We start from the raw sequence: 12,003 nt of genomic DNA, 5'->3' as shown, positions 1-12,003 counted from the left end.
TCCTTTCACGATTCCCTCTCCACCTTTATCTCCGTCTCTTCAGACGGACTCTAACTGCATCTCAGGCGTGTGTGTTTCTCCGTGCTCAGCACTGTCCCCTTCTCGGCAGCGCGTGGCCAGCACCCTGTGGCGGCAGGAATGGCTCCAACGAGAAATGAGTTGTTAGGGTCCAGAAGTGAGTTCCTCGCCCCAACTCCAGATGTACGTCCTGTCATTGTGTGCTCGTCTGTCTGCGAGCCTCTCTATGCTAAGGCCGCGGCCCCCGAGTCTGCAGATGGGGCCAGGCTTTGCCGCACCGTTGTGCACGCGGGTTGGTTTAGGAGAAGAGGCCCGAGGCTTTAAAGCCAGGAGAACAGGCCTGGGTTTGAGCCTGACTCTGCACCGCCTCCCTGCCCTGTTGAGTGACTGCGCGTGAGCGACTTCGCTTCCGTAAGCTGGAGTGTCCTCCCTGGGAGGCTGGGAATACCGTTGCCCACTTCACGGGCTATGTGGCCACGGATGTGCGGAGGGAGTTCTGTAAGAAACTTAGGCTCGTTTTCTTTCCCAGCTGGCTGTTTGTCACACGGGGCCAGAGGCACTGCTCCTTCATCTTTCATCCAGCCCCCATCTCGAGGGCTCTTTGTGCAACAGCTGCTGGCCACCCCTGCAGCCTGGTCTCCGGCCTTTTTCAGGGCAACGGGTGTGAGGAGGTGGTGGCCTGTGCCTGGGATGGACAGACATATATCATTGATCACAACCGTACCGTCGTCCGCTTCCAAGTGGACGAGAACATCCGAGCCTTCTGTGCAGGTGGGACCCCGGCCCGTGGTCCCTCTCTAACCACCGTTTGTCTGCCTCTCATGTCCACTCTCTCTGCGTCCCCTAACGCAAGGCTTCATAAACAAACGAGCTCTTCAGCACTTGTGTTAGAGGGTGATGGGGGGTACTAAGTTGCCGTCTGTACAGTTTTTTTGTTTTTGGGGTCTTTTTTTTAAGACTTTATTTATTTGAGGGTGAGGGGAGAAAGAACAAGCAGGGGAGGGGCAGACAGAGAAGCAGGCTCCCCGCCGAGCAGGGAGCCCGATGTGGGGCTCAATCCCAGGACCCTGGGATCATGACCTGAGCCAAAGGCAGACGCTTGACCGACTGAGCCACCCAGGCGCCTCTTATAAGGAATAAAAGAGAGTGACAGGCCCATCTCTGAATATCTTCAAGAATGGGCTGAGTTTGGAGTGCCTGGGTGGCTCAGTCGGTTAAGTGTCTGCCTTCAGCTCAGGTCATGATCCCAGGGTCCTGGGGTCGAGCCCCATGTCAGGCTCCCTGCTCAGTGGGGAGCCTGCTTCTCCCTCTGCCTGCCACTACCCCACTCATTCCCTTTCTCTCTCTCTCTCTTTCTCTCTCTCTCTCTCTGTCAAATACATAAATAAAATCTTAAAAAAAAAAGGCTAATTCAAAAAAGCATGGGCTGAGTTCTTATCATCTCTCCGTCTGGGATGTGTGAAGACACTGGGAAGTTCTTTCCCATCCGAGCATGTCAGAACTCTGTGAGGAACATTCTCGCAGAGCATTCGCATTAGTTCCAAATCAGGGACTTGGAAAGCAGCACTGGCTCTTTCAGGGGACATGGGGATATCTTTGGTTGCTGAGATGCTAAGAATTGCACAGCACTCTAGGGTACATTCTCCAGTGTCCTGAAAGGTTAAAATGACTTTGAAGAAGGGATTGCCACTAAAGAGAAGCCTGAGTCTCTGATTGTGTTTTGCTAACCTACCACTTGGACTACCAAGACTACCCTTCATTCCTGCAGGGCTATCACTAAGATGGGAAAATCAACAGCTCTCACTTTTAGGGTGCTATTCTACCTGGTGTTTTTCCATATCTGAAATGGGCCACGTATTTTACCTGTTTTTCTGAGTTCCCACCACAGACGGAATAGAAAGAGGGCCTTCGGTTTTCTGCTTGACATCTGTGGGAGGGTGGAGAGTCTGCTGACTGCAAGCCTGCATCGTGTACTCTGGCCCTCCCCACGGGGACTGGAACTCTCTGACCTCTGTCTCACCCTCCACACCCCTCAGGCCTCTATGCCTGCAAGGAGGGCCGCAACAGCCCCTGCCTCGTGTACGTCACGTTCAACCAGAAGATCTACGTATACTGGGAGGTGCAGCTTGAGCGGATGGAGTCGACCAATCTGCTGAAGCTGCTGGAGGCTGAGCCAGAGTTCCAGAGCCTCCTACAGGAGCTGGGCGTGGGTGAGTCCCAGGAGAACTTGCAGCTGGAGCAGCCCTGTGCCAGGTGCCCAGGAGATCCCCAACCTCTGACCCCCCCTTTTCTTGCCCTCAGATCCTGGCGATGTCCCAGCTGTCCGTGACCTGCTTCACCAGACCCTCTACCATCCAGACCAGCCACCACAGAGCACTCCTGCGAGCCTCCACATTCCCACCTAGCCGGACTTGCCTCTTAGCTGAAGAAGGAGCCTCCTGAACCACCCCCCCGCCCCAGGTATCCATGGTGCTGGCAGAATAGGGAGCAAACATCACAGAGGAGCATGGAAGGATGGCGGCCACCCTAGGGGGGGTGTAAACTGTAGCCTTCATGGTCTTCTTGGTGAAAGAAGAGGCGAGTTGACCCTCTGTCCGTTTCCTTGTGTACCTTACCCATCACATCGGCAGGATCATAGGGACCCCAACCTCATTCCACATCATCTGGGACTGCCCCCTCCCCAGAGCTCCCCAGTTTCCTTGTGTGGCAAACAGACTTGTTTGTGAGTAGGGGGCACAAATCTTGTAAGGTGCTTGTAAAGAAAGCAGGCATTGGGGCCAGTGGAGCAATGAGTTAAGGGCCCCCCCATTATTCCGAGCTCCAGCTCCCTTGGCACAGCTCCAAGTAGTTGGAATTAGTGATTATTGCAGAAACAGCCCACCGTTTTGCTTTTGAGGAGAGTCTTTCAGGACATTTTACACTCTGGTCTTAACTGTTCCCAGCAACCCTGAGATGATTTTCTTCAGTTTAGCAAAGAAACAAACCGGGGCCTAGCACTTTCTCATTTTGCCATGTGTAAGTACTGTGCAGCTTCGTGGGCCTTGCTTCCATGTCCCCCCAGAACACTCTGTGAGACAATGGACATTTAAAATCTGATGCAGGTTTAGAATCCAGACCACAACAGAATTATATCTTGGGCCAATTTTATCCCTTCTGCTCTCGATTCTGCACGCTCTAATTCAGTGTTTTTTCACATTACAGGTTGCAATCCTTTGGTGGGTTGTGGTCAGCATTTTTTGGCTTAAATGAAATAGGGCAGAATAAAATAGAACGAAAAATATCAGAGCATATCGCTCACAGTATGGGGAAGTATTGTTTTGTTACGGTTGTGCGTGTGCATCTGTGTACTGAGTACAAGGTAAAATGCATTTCCTGCCATGGGTTGTGTCCAGGGGAGTTTGAAACCATTGTTCTCAATTATCTCGACCCAGCCGGATGGATCAACGTGGGGGAAGGTCCACATTCACACTGCCTTTCTGGTAGGAAGCCAGGGCAGAGTTACCAATTCAGACTCTGATCAACATGGAGGAAGACCAGAGAAGGAGATCAGCATATAGAGAAACAGGTGTTTATTCAAATGGAGAAGCAGCTGAGCCGAAGGCCTGCCCCTGGGTCCGGGGTCTGCAATTACAGAAGCAGCAAGAGGAGGAAGGGAAAAGGCGGGGCCAGGGAAGCAGAGGTGATGGGGTGAGGCAGGAGGGACGAGGGTAATCCTTATTACACATGTGCTAGGGAGCCCCCTCTTCTTCTTCTGAGGGCAGGGAAAGGCAAGACCAGAGGTCAGAGGGCAGCTGGGTGGTGTCCTGCTTCTTCTCTGATCTACCCCAGACTCATGATTTTGTTTCCACTCCAAGAGCCCTAGTTTCCTAGCTGAGGTTAGTTAGACCCCTCTCTTCCTCTACCCCTAACCTATGACCCGAGGGACTGAAACCAGCCAGAAAGACACTCTGGAGTCTGGCTCCTTAAGGTCTGGGTTCCTCTCTTCACAGTGAAGGCGAAAAGCCTCCTTGTCTTTTCACTTTGGCTCAGAGCCTGGCAGGGGATAGAAAGCCACTGATTCCAACATAAGATAAGATCAAGCTCAGGAGGCCAGAGATGAGAGGAAGGGAGAGGTGAGGTGAGGTGAGGAGTTCTAGAAATAAGAAAGAATACTGGTTAGGCACAGTCTGAGTACTGAGCACCCCGCCATCCTGTCCACCTTGTGGGGCCAGTTCCTGACAGCACTCCTCCAACCCCCCCATCCCCCCCTGAAGTTCAGGGTCCCACTGTGTGAAAAAGCAAGTGGAGGAGGAGAGCTGCCTGGAGAAATGGTAAAGGTCCATCCAAGGTCTTGCACAGGGTGATCCCTGGCGTCAGACGTTGGCAACCCCAGAAAAGGTAACGAAGGAAGCTCCCAGCCTCGTGAGGCCCGGCGTTCCTCTACCAGCTCACCTTCCCATTGCACTGGAGTATTTGGTTGCCTGTTTCTTCCCCCACTCAACTGTGAGCAGTCGTGTGCAGAATCAGAAAGGTAGGCGTCAGCAGGGACAGGGCCCCGGGCGGGTGAGGTGCGGCAGTCTAGTTGGGAAAGGTAATGAGCCCCTGAGGCGAGGGGAGGGGCGTGGGAGTGAAGGCCCCCGAGGGGTGGGTGGGGTGGATGGCGGCGGACAGGTGAAGCACGGTCAAGGCCGCAGCCTTTGACTCGGGCCAGTCCCTACTAGGCCACGCTTAACGTCCTTTCCCGCAGTCCTGACTTGGAGGGGAATGGGAGGCGAGAAGCCAGGCCCCTGAGATCACGGGCCCTCTGTCTCGAAGACTCCTGGAAGCTTGGGCAGTGGCTGAGAAGCAGAGAGGAATGTGGCTGACTGAGGGACGGCAGGGTCAGGGTGGTGACAGGAGGGACAGACAAAGTAGTCCCCAGCTACCTGGCTGTAGTAATGCCCCATTCCCCCCCATACGGCTCTTCCCCCAGGCAAGGTCCTTCCCCTGGGGACCGACTGGTTCAGCAGTCACTGGCCAGGCTCTTGGTACAGAGGCAGGAAGGGCAGCTCTGGGAAGGGGGCTCTCAGGCGCAGTACTCCACGCTCCAGGTCGATACAGCACTGTGGGGGGGGCGGGGACAGCGGCACCTCTCTCAGCAGGGAGCCGCTCTCTCAGGCCCCTCCCACTTCCCACAGCCTCCCCCTGCTCCTTGCTCTTGCCCCTGTTTCCATTCACCTGGAGCCCTGGGCTCGGGGGACAGTGGGACCTGGTTCTTACTTTTCACTTGTGGGCAAATAAGGAACCTCTAAGGAAGCGAAGGTGAAATCACGACATCTCCTGGTCTTTCTCATCAGAAGCTGAGCCACACTTCCACGCCTGTGCCTTTTACCTCCTTTTCCCAGCCCTTTGGGTCAGGCTCCAAGTGTGGGTCAAGCGCTAGCATCCTCCTTACCTTGAGAGAAAGCAGTGTCTGTAGCCCCAGGCAGAACTCGGGACTCTCAACATCTGCAGGAATCATTTGAAAACAGACGAGGCTGGAGGGGCCCCCAGTGGTCACGGTGCCCTCCTGTCAACGCTCGCTCCTTGTCTGCCCACCCCCTCCCCCGGGTCTGAGGATCTGGGCCCAGAGACAGGGGACTCCCCAGCCAGGAGAGGAAAGTGGGAGAGGAGGAAGAGGGCTGAGAATGAAGGGAGGACTCACCCACCACCTGAGCCGAGCAGGCCACCGTCTCCTGGCCCAGCTGAAGCTCCAGCTGCTCCACCTGGGTGGGGGGCCCAGGTGCCAGGCCGCCCCCTGGGGCTTTGAGGACCTTCCCTAACCTGTGGTTGGGAAGCAAGGGTTATGGCCACCCCAGCCCCAGCCCCCAGCTGACACCCCTGCCCACACACTTGGGTTCTCACCCAATCCCTTGGCCCCACGTGGGGTCTAAATCCTCGTCTTTGCTGTCAGAGACCCCCCATCAAGGCTTTTTTTTTTTTTAATCACAGCTTTCTCGATATATACTTGATAGACCACAAAAGTCACCCTTTTATAAATGCAGTGGGTTTTAGTAGATTCATAGAGTTAATGCAACTACTACCACTATCTCATTTCAGAATATTGCCTGAATATTTTCCGCCATCCATTCTTGCGGGCCGCGCTCTTACCCCAGGCGGCTGAGGCATCCAGCGGAGATCTGGTTGTGGTGGGTGCCCGTGTCCACGGCCACCCGAAGCTCCTGGTCTCGGCACTGAGGAAGAGGGTCGTGGGGGACTCCGTGAGCCCCCGGGGGGGAAGGGATCGGACTTGGATCCTTCACCTTTCCCAGCCCTTGGATGTTTCCCTCTCCGAAACAAGTGAAGGGAAAGAACCGAGTCTTTCAAAGTGATTTTTATGGCACTCACCCAACTGAGGCCAAACCGGCTCTTAGATGAAGGCATCAAAAAAGGAAGTAGAGCTCCCCATGGGGAGTCCATACACTTGGGAGCGGTTTGACCAGAAATGGAGATCTGTTTGTGGGGAGAAATTCTTGGGAGGCTGAGGGCCTAGTTTAGAGAGGTCTGGGTGAGGGATAGAGGAGGGAGCGAGAAGACCAGGCTGCCGGGAACTTCACATGTGGGTAAGCGACAGGCTCACCACAGAAACCAAGACCGGTTCGCTTTCTTCTGAACATATACACACATTATGGGTGACGCTCAGATATCCCAAATGCATGCAATTTTCTCATTCCGGGCATTTATTGAGCACCTACTATGTGTGAGATTTGTGGCTGGAAGGCACAGGGGTGAATGCTGTGCTTGGGTGTATGGCATGTAACCCGCATGCTAGAAAGTGTTAAGGTCTACGAAAGGATTGGCAGTGACGTGCCCTAGACGAGAGGGAGGAGAGGCTGTTTCCTCCTGGGAAAGTCAGGAAAGGCTCCAAGGAGGAGGTACCATTTGAGGCCTTAGGCTGTCACCTTGGAACACACGACCTTTTTCTGAGTGTGTGTGGGGGGGTGGGTTGCAGGATGCCTACGTGCAGGCACCGTTCACGGACGGAGAAGGCACTGAAGAGTACTCACACATTCGCATTCGAAGACTGTGTTTGATAAAGGGAAGGAGGAATGACGATGACAGGTGGCACGGCATGGAGGGAAGATGGGTTGAGGCAGAGAGTAAAGCATGTACAGGATCCCAGTTTTTGGTCCAGGCTGGGGGGAGGGGTGCCTTTTCTCCCTCCCTCCTCCCCTCACCACCCAGGGGAGAAAGGAGGGTGGCTGAAGTGAGCCAGTCACAGGCAGGATCGTTCATGAAAGCCGGTGCCCTGGGGAGCCTCTCACCTTGCAGTTGACCAGAAGAGCCGGAATCTCTGTCTTGCTGGTCTTCCTCCTGCTCTCCTGGCCATGAATCAGGGCCTGCACCAGGGGAGACTCCCCCTGAAGCCGACTCTGGTTTCCCTCCACCAGGCGTCTCTGGATCACGCTGTGCGGCTGCTGGCTCCATCACAAAATGAAGAAGGCAGACAGGTCTAAACCCAAGTCTCCAGGCCACTCAGTTCTCCCACCTTAGCCACATCCCACGATGATCCCCAACCCCACCCCAGTCCTGCATCTCACGGGAGTAAGAAAGGGGCAGGAGCTTACCCAAGGATCCCAGCAGTCAGAGCATTAGAGCAGAGTGAACCCCAGTATCACATCATGCCAGTTTGCTGGGATCCCAGGAGACTACTGCTCAGCAATGAAGAAATGGGAAGAGGAGAACAGTCTATTCTGGGTCAGACTGACCTATAGGCCAGCACGACCTCTCAGGGACTAGTATGCGTGGGGAGCTTTTATCTCTGGTCTAGAACACATTATTTTTGACTTTTTTTTTTCTTTGTTTCCCCCTTTGACCTCACCCTTCCATGGGCTGCAGATGCCAGGGTTGATGATGTGATGAAAAAAAATGAGTAACAGGGGGCACCTGGGTGGCTCAGTCGTTAAGCGTCTGCCTTCGGCCCAGGTCATGATCCCAGGGTCCTGGGATCGAGCCCCGCATCGGGCTCCCTGCTTGGCGGGAGGCCTGCTTCTCCCTCTCCCACTCCCCCTGCTCGTGTTCCCTCTCTCACTGTGTCTCTCTCTGTCAAAAAACTAAATAAAATCTTTAAAAAAAAATGAGTAACAACAAACGGAAGACAAAAGAAGTCACGTCTTCAAAACTAGGAAGCCTGAACTCGCCCTCACCTGCAACCAGCTTCCCTCTGTCCGGTCACTTCACTCCCTAAGTTCTGCCGGCTTTGCCTTCTGTATTTATTGAGTCCATCCCTGCTTTGTATCACTGGTTTTGTTCAAGCCTCACCCCAGCTGGCCTGGGTCACCGGGCCGCCTCCCTAAGTTCCTAAGAACCTGCCTCCAGTACCGTTGCCTCTCAGATATACCTGCTCGAAGCCAGTGATGATCTAAAGCCCTCATGACTCAAAGTGTGGCCCTCAGATCAGTAGCTTTAACATCACTTGGAAGCCTGTTAAAAATGCAGAATCGAGACCTGCTGAATCAGAAGCTTCATCTTAACAAGATGCCCTGATGATTTGTGTGCATGTCCAAGTCTGAGAAGCACCAACGTAAAACAAAACTGTTACTCCTGTTTAAAATCGATCAAAGCACAGCCGCCTCCTGCCACCTACGTGCTAAAGCCTGAACTTTTTAAGGTGACGCACAGCCCAGCTGACCTGGCCACTGCCTGGTCTGCAGCCTTGTCCCCCGCTCGGCACATCTGCCCCTGTGACCCTGCTTGTACTGCTTACCCCAGGCTGCTGTTCGCCTCCACACCTTGGCTCCTGCTCAGCCCCCTTCCTCAGACTCCTCTTTCTCATTCTCTAGGCCAGACTGGATGACTGGTTCCACATACTTTGTTCAGGAACTACTCTTTAGGGGCATCTGGGTGGCTCAGTTGGTTAGCATCTGAAAGCATCTGCCTTGCGCTCAGGTCATGATCCTGGTGTCCTGGGATCAAGCCCCGCATCGGGCTCTCTGCTCAGTGAGGAGTCTGCTTCTCCCTCTGTCCTTCACCCCACTCATGCTCTCTCTCTCTCTCTCAAGCGAATAGATAAAATCTTTTTTTTAAAGATTTTATATTTATTTGACAGAGACACAGCGAGAGAGGGAACACAAGCAGGGGGAGTGGGAGAGGGAGAAGCTCTTCTGCGGGGAGCCCGACGCAGGGCTCAATCTCAGGACCCTGGGACCATGACCTGAGCCAAAGGCAGGCGCTTAATGACTGAGCCACCCAGGCGCCCGTAAATAAAATCTTTTTAAAAAAAAAATGGGCTACTCTTTATTTGGGAGAGAGATTTTTATCTAAGTCTGAAATTCCGTACATATCCTGGAATTAATGTGCAGTTTACCTCCTCCGGGAAGCCCTCTCTGACTTCTCTGTACTCTTCATTCCACACACCAGGCTGGGGCCAGCACCCCTTCTCTTAGCTCCCTTTGTCATGCTTCTCACAGATGTGATTTGTGGATTTTAACTCCCCCATGAGCCTGGAGAGCCTGTGAGGTCAGGTCTTTATATCCCAAGGCTTAGCTTAGCATATGGTAGGCACTCAATAAATGTTTGTTGAAGAATGACTATCTGTCCAGGCTGCACACATGCTTCTCCACCTGCCCTGTCTTCTTGGGAACCTGGGATTGTTTTTCTACCCTTGGTTTAATGAGGCCCTTGAGGCTGGCTCCTCCTGCCAACAAGGCTGCCAGCAGGAGACCCAGCTCCGGGAAAAGGGCAGTGAACTCGAACCGGCCGGAAAGAGCGGCCCTGCGGTTCCCAGCCCTCCTCCCACCTTTCCCACGATGGAGGCAGGCTTCAGGCCCCCAGTGCTGTGCAGTTCGCTCCCGAGTTATCCTAGGGAGGGAGACAGTGGGGTCCTCCCAGGTGTCTTCACTCCCAAAGCCACACAACGGAACTGCTTGAGATAATTCTCTGGGAGGTCCTGAGGCGGAGGGGTGAGGTGAGAAGCTCGGGACTTCTCATCAGAAGGCTGCACCTGCCCTTCCGGGATGGCAGTGTTCATAGAGCCTCTTCTCCAGGGCCAGAGAAATGTAGGATGGTCTCCAAACCACAGAGCCTTTGAGGACCAGCTCCCCCGTTGCCCTGTTTCTGCCTATTTCTCAGCTGTGCTTGCTGTGTACGCGAGGAGGGAGCAGCCCTGAAGTTCCCTGAACTGAGATCTCAGTCACTTTTCCTCTCTGGGCGCTGCTGGGAATCAGCTGGGAATCGGCTGGCCTCTCGGCTGGGTTCCTGGAGGGGGACCATTGGTCTAGGAGGAATATGGCAGGGCTAGGTCAGGAAAGGGAGAGAGCGGCTACATTAGTCTCCTGGCTAACGCCAGGCTGAGGCCCCTGGAGTTGACTTTGCGCCTCTCAGGTTGCAGGACTGCCATCCCCTCGGACCCTCTGACGAGGAATTGCGTGAGGGTACAGAGTGCTTCCAAGCCCTTCTACCAAAGTCTTGCTTTCTTCTAGGAGCCAGAGGCCAGATAGGATTCCATATTCTCTAGACCCTAGAGAGCTTATTTTCTCTCTCGAGCCAAATGGAGTAGTAGCTGGAGGAACAATCCTAATTAGACCTTAGATAGTACTTTCTGTTTTCTAGGCACTCTTCGAAGACCCTTAGAGGTATTAGTTCTGCCACTCCCACGGCAACCCGATGAGGGAGATACTACTAATTTTGTCCTCGTTTAGCAGATGAAGAAACAAGCTCAGAGACAAAGCAACTTGCCCAAGGTAGCAAGTGGCAGAGCCAGGATCTGAACCCAAGCAGCCTGGCTCCAAAGCCCATGCTCTTCACCACTCTCTCAGAGGGAGATGAGTGTATGCAGCTGTCCCCCGACCCACTCACCTCCTCGTTGTTACGTGCCCCCCCCCATTCCCGCTAGAGGCCACAGCCGCTGCAGGAGGTGGAAGGAAAGGAGGCTGGAAGGGCCAGTGCCCCTACAAGGGAGTAAGGGGGCATTCTGGAGGGTCGGTGGCTCAGGCAAGAGCCATGCAAAACCCTGGGCTCTGGAAAGGCCAGAGGCCCTTACTGCTTCCATTGTGCAGGGGAAAGACAACAGAATGGCCAGAGCTGGTAGGAGGAAATCTGTTGTTTCGGGATAGGACAGAAACCACAACCCTAAGCTGGCCAGGCCTCCAGGCCCTTCCAGCAGCTAATGACTGCTCCAGAAGGTTCCTGTGTCCTTGTAAGCCTCTTCTCCTAAAGAGCACATCTCCTCATCATCCCAAGACAAACCTTGGACTGTTTGCGAGAAGCTGAGCAATGCAAACAGGGTCTCCCAGAGCCACCAAACCATGGGACCATCCCCAGTGAAGAGTCTGAGAGCGGTCAGAGCGGAGCCCCTCAAACTGGGACTAACTCTGCCCCATTCTCGGCAAAGGAGAGGGGATCTGAAGGCTTAGGGACTGTTTTTTTCCAGCCCTCCACCCCCCTCCCCAGGATACAGGGAGATGGAGAGGAAGAGTGGGGAGAGGGCTGCCTCACCAAGTCCTTGGAGGTGCCGAGCCTCTTGAGGCTGTCCAGGGGGAGCAGGTCGGCAGAGTCCTTGTGCAGGAACTGGGTGGCCTGTCTGAGCCGGCGCTGCTGGCTCAGGGGGGCTCGGTCCCCAAGCGCTGCCTCCTGTCCCCTCCTCCTCCTGGAGTCTCCCTCCTCTCTCCTGGCCTCCTGCCTGGTGCTCACAGCCCCTGCGGGGCTTGACGAGCTTGATGAGCAGGGTGGGGGCTGCTGAACAGTCCTTCCCTCCATCCCCTCTGCCTCCTGCTTCCCGCCTGTGCCCGCTCCCGGGACGGCAGCTCTCCTGATGGGAGGGTCTCCACGGGGGCAGAGGAAATCAATAAATAATGTGCAGGAGCAGCCGCGTCAGACACCAGTTTCCAGGGATTGCAGTAGAGGGAGTGAGGCTCCGGCTGGAAAAACCCAGCGCTCCAGGAGAAGGGGGGTTGGCAGGGCCTGCAGGTGGCAGGCTCTGCAGCGTATCCAACTCTGGGGTCCTGGTCAGAGTGGTTGGTGGAAGGGGTGTGTGTGTGTGTGTGTGTG

At 54.7% G+C, this 12,003-nt stretch overlaps 2 protein-coding genes across 8 annotated transcripts in view; one reads left to right on the top strand and one right to left on the bottom strand.

The window, feature by feature from the left end:
- The window catches only part of ITFG2 (integrin alpha FG-GAP repeat containing 2), a 15,451-nt gene extending 8,179 nt beyond the window's left edge, over nucleotides 1-7,272 (top strand). For 3 of the 5 annotated variants that reach the window (XM_027592812.2, XM_027592811.2, XM_027592814.2), the window contains exons 10-12: nucleotides 672-789; nucleotides 2,055-2,228; nucleotides 2,320-3,298. In XM_027592812.2, the coding sequence (XP_027448613.1) occupies nucleotides 672-789; nucleotides 2,055-2,228; nucleotides 2,320-2,423 (396 nt within the window). In that variant the 3' untranslated portion in view covers nucleotides 2,424-3,298. Of the gene's footprint in view, nucleotides 1-671; nucleotides 790-2,054; nucleotides 2,229-2,319; nucleotides 3,303-6,075 lie in introns of those variants that run through there. The other 2 variants (XR_003519772.2, XR_003519773.2) reach the window with 2 other exon arrangements.
- On the bottom strand, nucleotides 4,960-12,003 carry NRIP2 (nuclear receptor interacting protein 2). 3 transcript variants are annotated; one of them, XM_027592815.2, is made up of 6 exons: nucleotides 11,452-12,003; nucleotides 7,281-7,433; nucleotides 6,127-6,209; nucleotides 5,681-5,799; nucleotides 5,432-5,484; nucleotides 4,960-5,099 (listed from the first exon to the last, which is right to left on the bottom strand). In XM_027592815.2, exons 1-6 carry the CDS (start codon nucleotides 11,710-11,712, stop codon nucleotides 5,007-5,009), a joined length of 762 nt encoding a protein of 253 aa, XP_027448616.1. In that variant the 5' UTR covers nucleotides 11,713-12,003; the 3' UTR covers nucleotides 4,960-5,006. The 3 variants fall into 3 exon arrangements, 2 of the variants coding, with proteins under 2 accessions (XP_027448616.1, XP_035585028.1); XR_003519774.2 differs by having other exon boundaries at nucleotides 4,977-5,099; nucleotides 5,257-5,484; XM_035729135.1 differs by lacking the exon at nucleotides 4,960-5,099 and having other exon boundaries at nucleotides 5,112-5,484.

The sequence above is a fragment of the Zalophus californianus genome, chromosome 9 (genome assembly GCF_009762305.2).
Source record: "Zalophus californianus isolate mZalCal1 chromosome 9, mZalCal1.pri.v2, whole genome shotgun sequence".
Lineage (NCBI taxonomy): Eukaryota > Metazoa > Chordata > Mammalia > Carnivora > Otariidae > Zalophus > Zalophus californianus.
This window is presented reverse-complemented; position numbering and strand designations above follow the sequence as displayed.

Coding starts and splice junctions, on each gene's coding strand:
- NRIP2 (XM_035729135.1), bottom strand. CDS start 11,712: ATGGAGGGAAGGACTGTTCAGCAGCCCCCACCCTGCTCATCAAGCTCG. Junction 6,210..7,280: donor CTCTTCTGGTCAACTGCAAG/GTGAGAGGCTCC, acceptor CCTCTTCCTCAG/TGCCGAGACCAGGAGCTTCG. Junction 5,485..5,680: donor CTGCTCGGCTCAGGTGGTGG/GTGAGTCCTCCC, acceptor TGATTCCTGCAG/ATGTTGAGAGTCCCGAGTTC.